This window comes from Hemiscyllium ocellatum, chromosome 12, assembly GCF_020745735.1.
Source record: "Hemiscyllium ocellatum isolate sHemOce1 chromosome 12, sHemOce1.pat.X.cur, whole genome shotgun sequence".
In the NCBI taxonomy this organism is placed as follows: domain Eukaryota; kingdom Metazoa; phylum Chordata; class Chondrichthyes; order Orectolobiformes; family Hemiscylliidae; genus Hemiscyllium; species Hemiscyllium ocellatum.
Window position 1 is genome coordinate 102151607 of NC_083412.1, and position 14413 is coordinate 102166019.

The 14413-nt window shown below is 46.0% G+C and overlaps 1 protein-coding gene across 3 annotated transcripts in view; it reads left to right on the plus strand.

The window, feature by feature from the left end:
- pknox1.1 (pbx/knotted 1 homeobox 1.1) overlaps positions 1 to 14413 on the plus strand; it is a 103636-nt gene that overhangs the window by 63029 nt on the left and 26194 nt on the right. For all 3 annotated transcript variants that reach the window (XM_060833889.1, XM_060833890.1, XM_060833891.1), the window contains one exon: positions 4251 to 4383. In XM_060833889.1, the coding sequence (XP_060689872.1) occupies positions 4251 to 4383 (133 nt within the window). The remainder of the gene's footprint in view (positions 1 to 4250; positions 4384 to 14413) is intronic.

Here is a 14413-nt window from a genome sequence, read left to right on the forward strand (position 1 = left end):
AACATTGTTGTTTTCTAGAGTGAATACTGTCAAAAATATTCATTAAGTGAATATCTCCTCTGACTTCACACACAACTTCCCACTATTATCCTTGATTGGCCCTAATCTTACTCTCGTCATTCTTTTATTCCTTAAATACCAATAGAAAGCCTTAGGGTTTATCCTGATCCTTTCCGCCAACACCTTCTCATGTCTCCTCCTGGCTCTTCTGAGCGCTCTCTTTCGGTCTTTCCTGGCTACCGAGTGACCCTCAAGAAGCGAACTAACTGAGCCTTCACATCTCATCCTAACATAAGCCGCCTTCTTCCTCTTGACCAGAGATTCCAGTTCCTTCGTAAACCATGGCTCCCCCGCTCTACAGCTTCCTCCTTGCCTGACAGGTAGATACTTATCTGGGACACACAGGAGCTTTTCCTTGAATAAGCTCCACATTTCAAATGTGCCCATCCCCTGCAGTTTCTTTCCCCATCCTATGCTTCCTAAATCTTGCCTCATCGTAATTGCCTTTCCCCCAGCTGTAACTCTTGCCCAGTGGTATACACCTATCCCTTTTTGTCACTAAAGTAAGCATAACAGAATTGTGATTGTGATCACCAAAGGGCTCACCTAGTTCCAAGTCTAACACCTGGCCGGGCTCATTACCCAGTACCAAATCTAATGTGGCTTCGCCCCTTGTTGGCCTGTCTACATACTATGTCAGGAAGCCCTCCTGCACACACTGGACAAAAACTGACCCATCTATAGTACTCGTACTATAATGTTCTCAGTCAATATTTAGAAAGTTGAAGTCCCTCATGACAACTACCCTGTCTCTCTCACTCCTATTGCTATCCTTTCCTCTACATCTCTGGAACTATTCGGAGGCCTATAGAAAAGCCCTAACAGGGTGATCCGTCCTTTCCTGTTTCTAACCTTAGCCCATACTACCTCAGTTGACGAGTCCCCAAACATCCTTTCTGCAACTGTAATACTGTCCTTGACCAACAATGCCACACCTCCCCCCCACCCCTCTCTTTTACCATCTTCTCTGTTATTACTGTCACATCTAAATCCTGGAACTTGCAACAACCATTCCTGTCCCTGCTCTATCCATGTCTCCGAAATGGCCACAACATCGAAGTCCCAGGTACCAACCCATGCTGCAAGTTCACCCACCTTATTCCGGATGCTCCTGGTGTTGAAGTAGACACACTTCAAACCAACTTACTGCTTGCCGGTGCACTCTTGCATCCTGAAACTTGATTTCGGACCTCCCTACTCTCAACCTTTTCTATACTTGAACTACAATTTTGGTTCCCATCCCCCTGCTGGATTAGTTTAAACCCACCCCAATAGCCTTAGCGAATCCCCCCACTCCCCCTCCAAGATATTGGTGCCCCTCTGGTTCAGATGAAGACCATCCTACTTATAGAGGTCCCAACTACCCCAGAAAGAACCCCAATTATCCAAGAATCCCAAAACCCTCCCTCCTGCACCATCCCTGTAGCCACGTGTTCAACTCCTCTCGCTCACTATTCCTCGCCTCACTAGCACATGGCACGCGCAACAAACCAGAGACAACAACTCTGTTCGTCCTAGCCCTAAGCTTCCATCCTAGCTCTGCCTGCCGGTTCCCTTTCCATTCCCTGACTGTAACCCAGCTGCCTTTTTCTTGTACCTTAGGAGTGACCACCTCCCTGTAACTCCTCTCAATAACTCCCTCTGCCTCCCGAATGACCTGAAGTTCATCCAGCTCCAACTCCCGAATGTGGTTTTCGAGGAGCTGGATATGGGTACACTTCCTGCAGATGTAGTCAGCAAGGACACTAGTGGTGACCCTTACCTCCCATATTCTTCAGGAGGAACATTCAACTGCCGTCACCTTCATTCCCACTATTCTAAATTCCCAAAGAGATTGTTGAAAAAATAAGGAATAAAAAATAAACTCGTTACCTTACTAAGCTATGTTATGGCTCTGAAACACAATCCCTCTACCAATAAAAGCTAAAACACTATGTTTTCTTAACAACCCTATCAACCTGGGTGGCAACTTTCAGGGATCTATGTTCATGGAAAACGAGATCTCTCTGCTCGTCGACACTGCCAAGAATCTTACCATTTGCCCAGCACTCCTTATTGCTGTTGCTCCTTCCAAAGTGAGTCAAGTCACCCTTTTCCACATTAATTCTATTTGCCATCTCTCAGCCCAGCTCTGCAGCTTATCTATGTCTCTTTGTAACCTGCAACGCCCTTCGGCACAGTCCACAACTCCACTAATGTAATGTCATCTGCAAATTTACTAACCCATCCTTCTATGCCTTCTTCCAGGTCATTTATCAAAATGGCAAGTAGCAGTGGACCCAAAACAGATCCTTGCGGGACACCACGAGTAACTGAACTTCAGGATGAACATTTCCCATCAACCATTACTCTCGGTCTTCTTTCAGCTAGCCAATTTCTGATCCAAACCGCTAAACCACCCTCAATCCCATGCCTCTGTATTTTGTGCAATAACCTACCATTGGGGTACCTTATCAAATGCCTTACTGAAATCCAGGTAGCTGAAAATGTGTTGCTGGAAAAGCGCAGCAGGTCAGGCAGCATCCATGGAACAGGAAATTTGACGTTTCGGGCATAAGCCCTTCATCAGGAATGAAATAAAATCCATGTACACCACATCAATCGCTTTATCCTCATCCACCTGCTTGGTCACCTTCTCAAAAAGCTCAACAAGTTTTGTGAGGCACAACATACTCTTCACAAAACTGTGTTACTATCTCTAATCAACTTGTTCCTTTCTAGGTGATTATAAATCCTATCTCTTATAACCTTTTCCCACTCCTGACCCACAACCAAAGTAAGGCTCATTGGTCTATAATTACCAAGGTTGTCTCTACTCCCCTTCTTGAACAAGGGAACAACATTTGCTTTCCTCCAGTCTTCTGGCACTATTCTTGTAGACAATGATGACATAAAGATCAAAGCCAAAGGCTCTGCAATCTCCTCCCTGGCTTCCCAGAGAATTCTAGGATAAATCCCATCCAGCCCAAGGGACTTACTATTTTCACACTTTCCAGAATTACTAACACCTCTTCCTTGTGAACCTCAATCCCGGTTAGTCTCATAGCCTGTATCTCATAATTCTCCTCGACAACATTGTCTTTTTCCCGATAAGTACCGACGAAATATATTCATTTAGCGCTTTTCCTATCTCCTCTGACACCACGCACAACCTCCCACTACTGCCCTTGATTGTCCCTAATCCTACTCTAGTCATCCTTTATTCCTGATATACCTATAGAAAGGTTCAGGGTTTTCCTTGATGCTATCTGCCAACGACTTCTCATGTCCCCTCCTGGATCATCTTAGTTAGGTGATGGATTTTGGGAGGTCTAACAAGGGAATGATACACACAATGAATGAGAGATCCCCAGGGAGTATTGAGGAACAAAGGGATCTTGGTGTACAAGTTCATAGGTGCCTGAAGGTGTCAGCACAGGGAGACAAGGTGACGAAGAAAGATTTACAGGATGCTTGCCTTCATGAGCTGGGCGTAGAATAGAGGAGTAAGGAAGTCATGTTACCCTTTCTAAAACATAGATTAGACCACAGATGGAAAAATGTATGCAGTTGTGGTCAACATATTATCAGAAGAACGTGAGCGAAAGTGAGAGCTGCAGATCAGAGTCAAAAAGTGTGGTGCTGGAAAAGCACAGCAGGTCAGGCACTACACGCTTTGACTCTGATCTCCATCATCTGCGGTCCTCATTTTCTTGTAGTTTGATATCTATTCATTGGCCAGATATGGTGAGCCAAAGGACCTTTCTCTCTGCTGTACAGCTCAATGGGGCTGCAGTGGTTTAAGAATGATGTGGAGATGCCGGTGTTGGACTGGGTGTACACAGTTAAAAATCACACCACACCAGGTTATAGCTATAAATTCTGTGTTACAATCGAGCCCTCCACAATCACCTGATGAAGGAGCGTCGCTCCGAAAACTAGTGTTCTTCCAATTAAACCTGTTGGACTATAACCTGGTGTTGTGTGATTTTTCACTTGGTTTAAGAAGGCTGCTCACCATCACCTTCCCCTAAGCTATTCGAGATGGACAATAAATTTTGTCCACGCCAGTGATATGCACATCCGGTGACAAATAAAAAGTCAGAAATCTTCAAAATGTGACACAAAACAATGGATTAAAGAAGAATCAAAGTGAAATTAATGACCAATGTTTCTTTTTATCATTCTTTTGTGAAAATGTTCTTCACCAGCTTCCTGTACAGAACACAACCATCACCACCTTACCTGGCACCATCAGTCCTCAGGGCATTGTCGTTCCTGCCTCAGCTTTGCAGCAGGGAAATGTCACAGTGACGACAGTGAACCCTACTCAAGTTGTAACAGGTATGTGAGCCATAATACTCAGTTAATCCTGTGGGTCATTCATTCAGATCCTTTCATGGCACATCCACTTGTCAAACCAATATCCGGTGTTGGATGAGCAAGACTTCTCTTCAGCTCTGTGCTGAGGAGGCTGTGCCAGGTTACCTGTGATGCTATCGAATGCTGCAGATGTATTGATAATTGTGAGAGACGTGGATAGAGTGGATACTCTGAGTCTTTTTTCCCAGGGTGGAAATGTCAAATGCTAGGGGTCATAGGTTTCAGGTGAGAGAGTGAATGTTTAAAGGAGATGTGTGAGGAAAGTTTTGTTTAACATGGAGAATGATAGGTGACTAGAAGGTGACGCCAGGGGATGCGGTAGAAGGAGATACGATGGTAATATTTAAGAAGTATTTAGACAGATAGATGAACAGACAGTGAATAGAAGGATATAAAGCACTTACAGGCAAATTTGATAAGTTTAGAATGGCACGAATAGACATGGTTGGTTGAAGGGCCTGCTGCTCTGCTGTAATGATTTATGTTATGGGTGCCTTTCACATTATTCCTTCTCCATCTGTCACTCACTAGAATCTGACTGAGGAGAAGCTGAAAAGTGACACCGCTGGAAGGGCTGTAATTTGATTGGCTAATAAGGGGTCTGCAAAATTTGAATCTGTTAATTGAATCTTGTTACTTTCTTGGTTGCAACTTATTTATTGGTTACAACTTGCATAAGCAAAGACACAGAAAAGATTTAAAAAATTTTTAAAATACAAAACCAATTAAATAAAATAAGGGTGGAGGGTCAAGTAATGTATTGTTTCTGCATGATTTGGGAGCTGGTGGACCCCATCATGGTTCCCAGTGACCATGTCTGTAATAAATGTTGGTCGCTGTAAAGATTACAGCTCAGAGTCAATGAGCTGGAGTCTGAGCTTCAAACTTTGCGACACATATTGCGATGGAACAAGATGGCAGTGTGGCAGCAGCTTACAGTGGCCTCTCCCAACTGAGAGCTACTTAATTTCAGGCACAGGAGAAACAGGAAACCCAGTTTTTACAGACACTGCTACAGTCCAGGAACCAGCTGAGAATGAACCTGCATGGAGAGCTGCTGAAGGAGCTACGCTATCCTGCTTGCTGCAGAGACCAGGCCTTCAGTCCTCGGCCTCGCCTGATGCCGGTAACCGGGTGTTGAGTTACCAGAAGCGGTGTAAACGTGTAGGAGTTCATGCCAAGCTAAAAACAAACCCTAGCCGGCCAGCTCTACCTTCCGTTCTGCTCTCCAGTGTCTGCTCCCTGGACGATAAACTGCACTGCATCCAATTGCAGCAGGAGTCTCGGCTTGTGTTCAGAGACTGTTGAGTCCTTGTTTTCATGGAAACATGGATTAGCAACAGAGTTTCAGACACCGCTATCCCGGTGGACAGGCTCACCTTGTTTGGCACTGACAGAAATGCAGCTCTGTGCGGTGGAGCTCGATGTGTCTACATCAACACAGAATAGTGCAAAGACTCTGTGCTAACCTCCAGTTACTGCTCATCACTGGTGGCGTTTATGACTGTTAGATGCAGACCTTTCTATTTGCCACGGCAATTCACCGCTTTCCTTGTAGTCGGTGTGTATACTCCTCCCAGTGCCAGTGCTAAGGAGGCACTCTGTGAACTGTTTGGGGCCATTAGCACACTGCAGAATGCACACCCCGATGGCCTGTTTATTGTTGCTGGAGATTTCAACTTGCGCTCTCTAAATTCCATCAGTATGCAGACTTTGCGACGAGAGTGGGGCAAACACTGGATCTTGTTGACACAGACATCCCCAACACATACAGGACAGAGGCCCGGCCCCACCTCGGCTCCTCAGACCACATCTGTTGTTCTAATCCCAGCATACAGACCGCTCGTCAGGTGTGTCAGACCGGTTCAGAAGTAGGTGAAAACCTGGCTGGCAGGAGCCATTTCTGCTCTTTAAGCGCACTGACTGCCACGGGTTCATGGAGCCGGCAACTGATGGTGATTCTATCAACTTAAGCGAGTACACGGCATTGATGATTTGCTATATTAGCAAGTGTGTTGCTGACATCACTGTGCCCAAGACCATCATTTCTCACCCCAACCAGAAGCCGTGGATTACCACAAAGGTGTGTGCGCTGCTGAGGACCCATGATTCCACCTTCAGAGCAGATGATAAGGCAGCCCTAACAACAGCGAGTGCCAACCTGACCTAGGCCATCAAAGAGGCAAAGTGTGCACACGCACAGAGAATGCACAGCCACTTTCAGGACAGCAGCGATACACTGAGCATGTGGAAGGGCATCCAGGCCATCACCAACCACCGAACAGCATTGCTTGCTTGGGCTGGTGATGCCTCGATCCCGGATGTGTTGAACAACCTCGATGCACGGTATGAGGCACGAAATGACATGGCGGTGAGGAAGTCCAACACCCCCAGCGATTTGAAGATGCCGGTGTTGGACTGGGGTGCACAAAATTAAAAATCACACAACACCAGGTTATAGTCCAACAGGTTTAATTGGAAGCACTTGCTTTCAGAGCGCTGCTCCTTCATCAGGTGGTTGTGGAGAATAAGATCGTAGGACACAAAATTTATAGCAAAAGTTAACATTGTGATGTAACTGAAATTGAAAGACCTGGATTGTTTGTTTACTCTCTCGTCTTTTAGAATGTTAAGTCTCTCGTCCCCCTCCCAATGACCAGGTGCTGTGCCTTACCATAGTTGACGTGAGGAAAACCCTATGCAGAGTCAACTCAAATAAGGCTGCTGGACCAGATAACATCCTTGGCAGAGTGCTCAGAGGATGCTCTGATGTACTGGTGGATGTTCGCATCTCCCTGAGATGTGCTATAGTTCCAACGTGCTTCAAGGCAGCTACCATCATCAACGTGCCTAAGAGGTCTTCAGTGTTCTGTCTCAATGACCAGCACCCGTTGCACTAACACCCATCATCATGGAGTGCTTCAAGAGGCTTGTGATGAAGCAAGTTAAGGCCCTGCTTCCATAGCACCCCCCTCCCTCCACTGGACACCCTGCAGTTCGTGTATCGGCCTCACCGCTCAACAGGTGATGCCATTTCCACCGCCCTCCATCTGGCCCTCACCCACCTGGACAAGAGGGACACCTGTATCAGATTATTGTTCATAGACTTCAGCTCTGCATTCAGCATTACCATTCTTCAGCACCTGATTGGAAAGCTGAGTCTGCTGGGCCTGAATACCTCCCTCTGTAACTGGATCCTGGGAGACCACAATTAGTCTGGATTGGGAACTGACTCCAACACCATCATACTGAGCATGCCCCCTCCCCAGGGCTGTGTGCTCAGTCCACTGCTGGTCACCATGCTGACACATAACTGTGCAACAATGCACAGCTTGAACCACATGATCAAGTTCGCTGATAATATGACTGTGGTGGGCCTCATCAGCAGGAAAGACGGGTCAGCATTCAGAGAGGAGGTGCAGAGGCTAACGGACTGGTGCAGAGCCAACAACCTGTCTCTGAACGTGGAAAAAACAAAAGAGATGCTTCTTGACTTCAGGAGGGCACAGAACAATCGCTTTCCGCTGGACACCGATGGCTCCCCAGTGGAGATCATGTAGTGCACCAGATTTCTTGGCATTCACCTGGCGGAGAATCTCACTTGGACCCTCAACACCGGCTCCATAGCCAAGAAAACCCAGCAGTGTCTCTACTTTCTGCACAGACTCTGGAAAGCCCACCTTCCAAACCCCCCATCCTCATCCCATTCTACAGAGGGTTCATTGAGAGTACCCTGAGCTGCTGCATCACTGTCTGGTTTGTGAATTGCACCATCTTGGATTGTAAGACCTTACAACGGATGGTGAGGACAGCTGAGAGGGTCATTGGGGTCTTTCTCTCCTCTCTATTACAGACACTTACACCACACGCTGCATCCGAAAGGCTTAAACCGAAGACCCTACACACCCCTCACTCAAACTCTTCTCCCTCCTGCCATCTGGCTGAAGATACTGGAGCATTCGGTCTCTCTCAGCCAGACTGTGTAACAGTGTCCTCCCCCTAAACCATCAGGCTCCTTAACACCATGGTCACACTTTATTCCATCTGTAATTCTTTGCACATTTCTCGAATTGTTGCTAAAGCAATGGTTTATTCATGATCATTCATTATTACATTGTAATTTGTCCACCACTGTGCCTATTGTCTTGACTTGTTAGGAATTACTGTGCTGTCTTGTGTGTTTTGCACTTTATGCTGCCCCGTGTATGAATGTGCTGTCATGTAATTTGTATTGTCCATGTAGCACTTTGGTCCTGGAGGAACGCTGTGTTGTTTTAATGTAAAAGTTGTATTTGATAGAAATGACAAATAAAGGTATTCTTGACATTAACGGACGGCACGGTGGCGCAGCGGTTAGCAGTGCTGGTTCGATTCCAGCCTCGGCTGACTGCCTGTGTGGAGTTTGCACATTCTCCCTGTGTCTGCGTGGGTTTCCTCTGGGTGCTCCAGTTTCCTCCCACAGTCCAAAGATGTGCAGGTTCTGCGAATTGGCCATGAGCAGGTTTTACTGTAATGAGCGGTATGTCACGTTCCAAGTGATGGATTGTGATAGGGGACTCTCTAGTAAAGGACACAGATGGACATTTCTACAGCTGACAGTGAGGCATCAGAATACTGTGTTGTGTCCCTGCTGCCAAAGTCAAGGATGTGTCAGAGAGGGTGCTGACTATTCTCAAAGGGGGGAGTAACTAGTAGGAGCAGATAGCTGCACATTGGGACCAATGACGTGGGAAGAGAAAGGGATGAGTTTCTAAAGAGAGAAGAAAGGAAATTAGACAGGAGGGGAGTAATATCTGGATTGCTCCTGGTGACACGAATAGGAGTTTAGGGTGGATGAATGCCTAGCTGAAGAGCTGGTATCAGTAGCAGGGATTTGCGGTTTTGGATTATTGGAATGTCTTCAGGGGTGCAAGTGACCTGTATAAGTAGGGTGGTTTATACCTGAATAGGGAGGGGACCAATATCTGGGCAGGGAGATTTGCTAATACTGCTTGTCTGGCTTTAAACTTTGTGAGTGGAAAGGGAGTAGCAGGGCAGGAGGAGGGGTCCCAAAGAGATATTGAGAAAAGAGACTAGTCTAAGGTTGGTACAGTTGAGAAGAGGAGCAAGTCAAATAGTCAAGGCAAGCAAGAGCAAGGCAGAGTATGAGGTAAGGCTGGTAAATTAAACTGCATTTATTTCAATGCAAGAGGGCCTACAGGTGAGGCAGGTGGACTTGGGGCATGGTTGGGAGCATGAGACTAGGATATCATAGCTATTACAGAGCGGTATGTCACGTTCCAAGTGATGGATTGTGATAAGGGACTCTCTAGTGATGGACATTTCTACAACTGACAGTGAGGCATCAGAATAGTGTGTTGTGTCCCTGCTGCCAAGGTCAAGGATGTCTCGGAGAGGGTGCTGACTATTCTCAAAGGGTTTAGCAGGCGTGCCTCATGAAGAAAGGTTAAGGGAGCTAGAGCTTTTCTCATTGGAGCGAAGAAGGCTGAGAGGTGACATGATAGAGGTGTACAAGATTATGAGAGGCATAGATAGAGTAGATAGCCAGAGGCAGAAATGGCTATCACGAAGGGGCTTAATTTTAAGGTGATTGGAGGAAGGTTTAAGGGAGATGTCAGAGGTTGGTTCTTTAGGCAGAGAATGGTGGGTGCGTGGAATTCACTGCCGGCGGTGGGAGTAGAGTCATATACATTAGGGACATTTAAGCAACTCTTGGAAAGGCATATGGATGGTAGTAAAATGATAAGTATGTAGGTTAGTCTGATCTTAGAGTAGAATAAAAGGCTGACACAACATCGAGGGCTGAAGGGCCTGTACTGTGCTGTACCAAGCTACAATACTGGATTTAGTGTTGTGCAGTGAGGCAGAATTGATAAGAGAGCTTAAGGTGACGGAACCATTAGGAGGCAGTGATCATATTATGATTGAATTTACTCTGCAATTTGGAGTTTCTGAGAGTAATTCAGGAGACACGGCAGAGATTCATCCTGAGGAAAAAGAAGCATGGTACAGGGAGGATGAGGCAACCATGGCTGATGAGGGAAATCGGGGATCGTATAAAAGCAAAAGAGAAAGTATAATGTGGCGTAGGGCAATGTACTGTTCTATATTCTATGTTCTAACTTGCCCATAGAGTGCAGGGGTGTGTGGGTTAGGTGCATTAGTTAAGGATAAATGTGGAGTATGAGGGTAGGGGAATGGGTCTAGATGGGTTCCTCTTTGGAGGCTTGGTGTGGACTTGTTGGTCTGAATGGCCTGTTTCCACACTGTAGGGATTCTATAATTGTATACATCAGGGTGGGGAGAGTTACCTGGATACTGTGTTTCAGGAGACAGTCACACTTCTTAAACTAATTAACTCAAATTCAGCCAGTGGTCAGGGACAGGAAGATGTGGCTGTGAGTGAGGCCAGTCGAGGGATCCAGGAGGGAGAGTTGCAGGAGCCTCAGCCCCTGTCCATGTCCAACAGGTTCAAGTGTTTAGCCCCCTGTGTGGACAGGAATGAGGACTGCAGGGAGGATGAGCCGACTGACCGCAGCATTATGGAGCAGGGAGCCATTCAAGTGGGGAGAGAGAGAAGAGAACTGTTGTTGTAATTGGGGATAGTATAGTTCGAGGCATTAGCACTGTTCTCTGTGACCAGGATTGAGAATCCCGAAGGTTGTGTTGCCTGCCTGGTGCTCGGGTTTGTGATATCTCATCTGGGCTGCAGAGGAACCTGGAGTGGGAAGGTAAAGATCCAGTGGTCATGGTCTGTGTAGATAAAATTAGGGCAGAGGTTCTGCTAAGGGAGTATGAAAAGCTCGAAGCTAAATTAAAAGCAGAACCAAAAAGGTAATAATCTCTAGATTAATACCTGTGCCATGAGCTGATCAACACAGGATCAATAAGATTAAGCAGGTAAATGCATGGCACAAAGGTTGGTGCAGGAGACATGGGACATTGGCACCAGTACTGGGGAAGTTGGTTTTCATCTGAAGCATGCTGGGACCAGAGTCCTTGTGAATCACATAACTAGGCCTGGAAACTGGGCTTTAAACTGGATTTGGGGGGTGGGGGGTTGTGGAGAGGGCTCAGTTATAGGGAAAATTAGAAAACCTGAATTAAAGGAGGAGGTAAGAGAACAGAACTCTTATTAGATGTTATTAAAATCTCCAGCACAGACACAAGTAGGATGGAGTGTATGGAAAGGGTCAGCAATCAAACTTCAAGCACAATGGACAAACAAATGACAATGAGAAGAGGGATGGTTAATCCAGGACTGAAGCTGTCACATCTGAATGCAGACAGTATAAGGAATAAGGTAACAGCTTGTGGCGCAGATCGAAATCGGCAGGTATGACATAGTAGGCATCACGGAGAGGTGGCTGCAAGAGGATCAGGATTGGGAACTGAATATTCAAGCATATACATCCTATCGTAAAGATAAGCAGGTGGCCAGAGGGGGTGGGACTGCCCTATTAGTCAAAAATGAAATTAAATCATAGTAAGAAACAAAGCAGAGTCAGATGGGGTAGAACTGAGGAACAGCAAAGGTTAAAAAACATAGTTGGAGTTATGTGCAGGACTCCAAATAGTCAGGGGTTGGGGCACAAGATACACCAGGAGGTAGAAAAGATGTGTAAGAAAGACAATGTTGCAGTGGTTATGGGGGATTTCAATAAGCAGATGGTCTGGGAAAATCAGGTTGTTAGCGTGATGCTGGAAAAGCACAGCAGGTCAGGCAGCATCCAAGGAGCAGAAAAATCAACATTTTGGGCAAAAGCCCTTCATCAGGCTCCGGCCCGAAATGTTAATTTTCCAGCTCCTTGGATGTTGCCTGACCTGCTGTGCTTTTCCAGCAGCACACTCTCAACTCTGATCTGCAGACCTCACTGTCTCCAAATCAGGTTGGTAGTGGATTCCAAGAAAAGGAATTTGTGGAATGTCCATTAGATGGCTTTTTGGAGCAGCTTGTGGTAGAGCCCATCAAGGAACAAGCAATCCTGGATTTAGTGTTGTGCAATGAGGCAGAATTGATAAGGGAGCTTAAGATGACAGAACCATTAGGAGGCAGTGATCATATTATGATTGAATTTACTCTGCAATTTGGAATTTCTGAGTAATTCAGGAGACACGGCAGAAATTCATCCTGAGGAAAAAGAAGCATGGTACAGGGAGGATGAGGCAACCAGGGCTGATGAGGGAAGTCAGATAATATAAAAGCAAAAGAGAAAGTATATAATGTGGCATAGGGCAGTGGGAATCCAGAGGTTTGAGAAGCTTGCAAAGACCAACAGAGGGCAAAAGATCAGAAATGAGGAAGGAGAAGATTATATATGAGAGTAAGCTAGCCAGTAATATAAAGGAAGACTGTAAGAGTTTCTTTAAATATATAAAGGACAAAAGAGAGGCGAAAATAGACATTGAGCCACTGGAAAATGACGCTGGAGAGATAGTAATGGGGAACAAGAAAATGGCCGAAGAACCGAATAATTATTTTGCATCTGTCTTCATGGTGGAAGACACGAGTAAAATCCCAAATATTCAAGAGAGTGAGGGGGCAGAACTGAGTATGGTGGCCATCACCATGGAGAAGGTGTTAAAAAGACTGAATGGCCTGAAGGTGGATAAATCACCTTGACCAGGTGGACTATCCCCCAGAGTTCTAAGGGAGATAGCTGAATAGATAGTGGAGGCGTTAGTGGTGATCATTCAGGAATCACTAGAAACAGGACAGTCCCAGAGGAGTGGAAAGTCACTAATGTGACACCCCTGCTTAAAAAGGAAGTAAGACAACAAAAGGGAAATTACAGACCGATTAGCCTAACCTCGGTCCTGGGTAAGTTCCTGGAATCCATTGTGAAGGATGAGATTTCTGAATACTTGGAAGTGCATGGTAAAATCGGGCAAAGTCAGCATGGTTTCATCAAGGGAAGGTCATGCCTGACAAATCTGCTAAAAGTCTTTGAGTTAGTAACAAGTAGGTTAGATCAAGGCGAGCCAATGAATGTTATCTACCTGGACTTCAAGAATGCCTTTGACAAGGTGCTACACTGTATGCTACTGAATATAGATAGAGGGACAGGTAGCATTGAGGAGCGCAGGAGGCTGCAGAAGGATTTGGTAAAAACAAGGACTACAGATGCTGGAAACCAGAGTTAGATTAGAGTGGTGCTGGAAAAGCACAGCAAGTCAGGCAGCATCTGAGCAGCAGGAAGGGCATTTGCCCGAAACGTCGATTTTCCTGCTCCTCGGATGCTGCCTGACCTGCTGTGCTTTTCCAGCACCACTCTGATCTAGACTGCAGAAGGATTTGGACAGGCTAGAAAAGTAGGCAAAGAAGTGGCAGATGGAGTGGGGAAATGTGAGGTCATGCACATTTGGTGGGGAGAATCGAGGCATGGACTATTTTCTAATGGGATGAAAGTGCAAAAGTCTGAAGTGCAAAGAGACTTGGGAGTTCTAGTCCAGGATTCTCTCAAGGTAAACTTGCAGGTTGAGTCAGCAGTTAGGAAGGCAAATGCAATGATGGCATTTATTTTGAGTGGACTTGAATATAAAATTAGAGACATACTTTTGAGACTCTATAAGGCTCTGGTCAGACCACATTTGGGGTATTGTGCGCAGTATTGGGCCCCAAATCTCAGGAAGGATGTACTGGCCCTGGAGTGTGTTCAGATGAGGTTCACGAGAATGGTCCCTGGAACGAAAAGCTTAGCATGTGAGAAATTTAAGGACTCTGGGTCCATAACCGATTAAAGTTGAGAAGGATGGGGGGGGGGGGATCTAATTGAAACACAGGATACTGAACGGTCCGGGCAGAGTGGATATTGGAAAGATGTTCCCATTGGTAGGAGAGACTAGTAGCCAAGGGCACAGCCTTAGAGTAAAAGGGAAGACCCTTTAGAATGGAGATAAGGAGAAAGTTCTTCAGCCAGAGAGTGGGGAATCGATGGGATTCATTGTCACAGAAAGGTGTGGAGACCAGGTCATTGAGTGTATTTAAGAC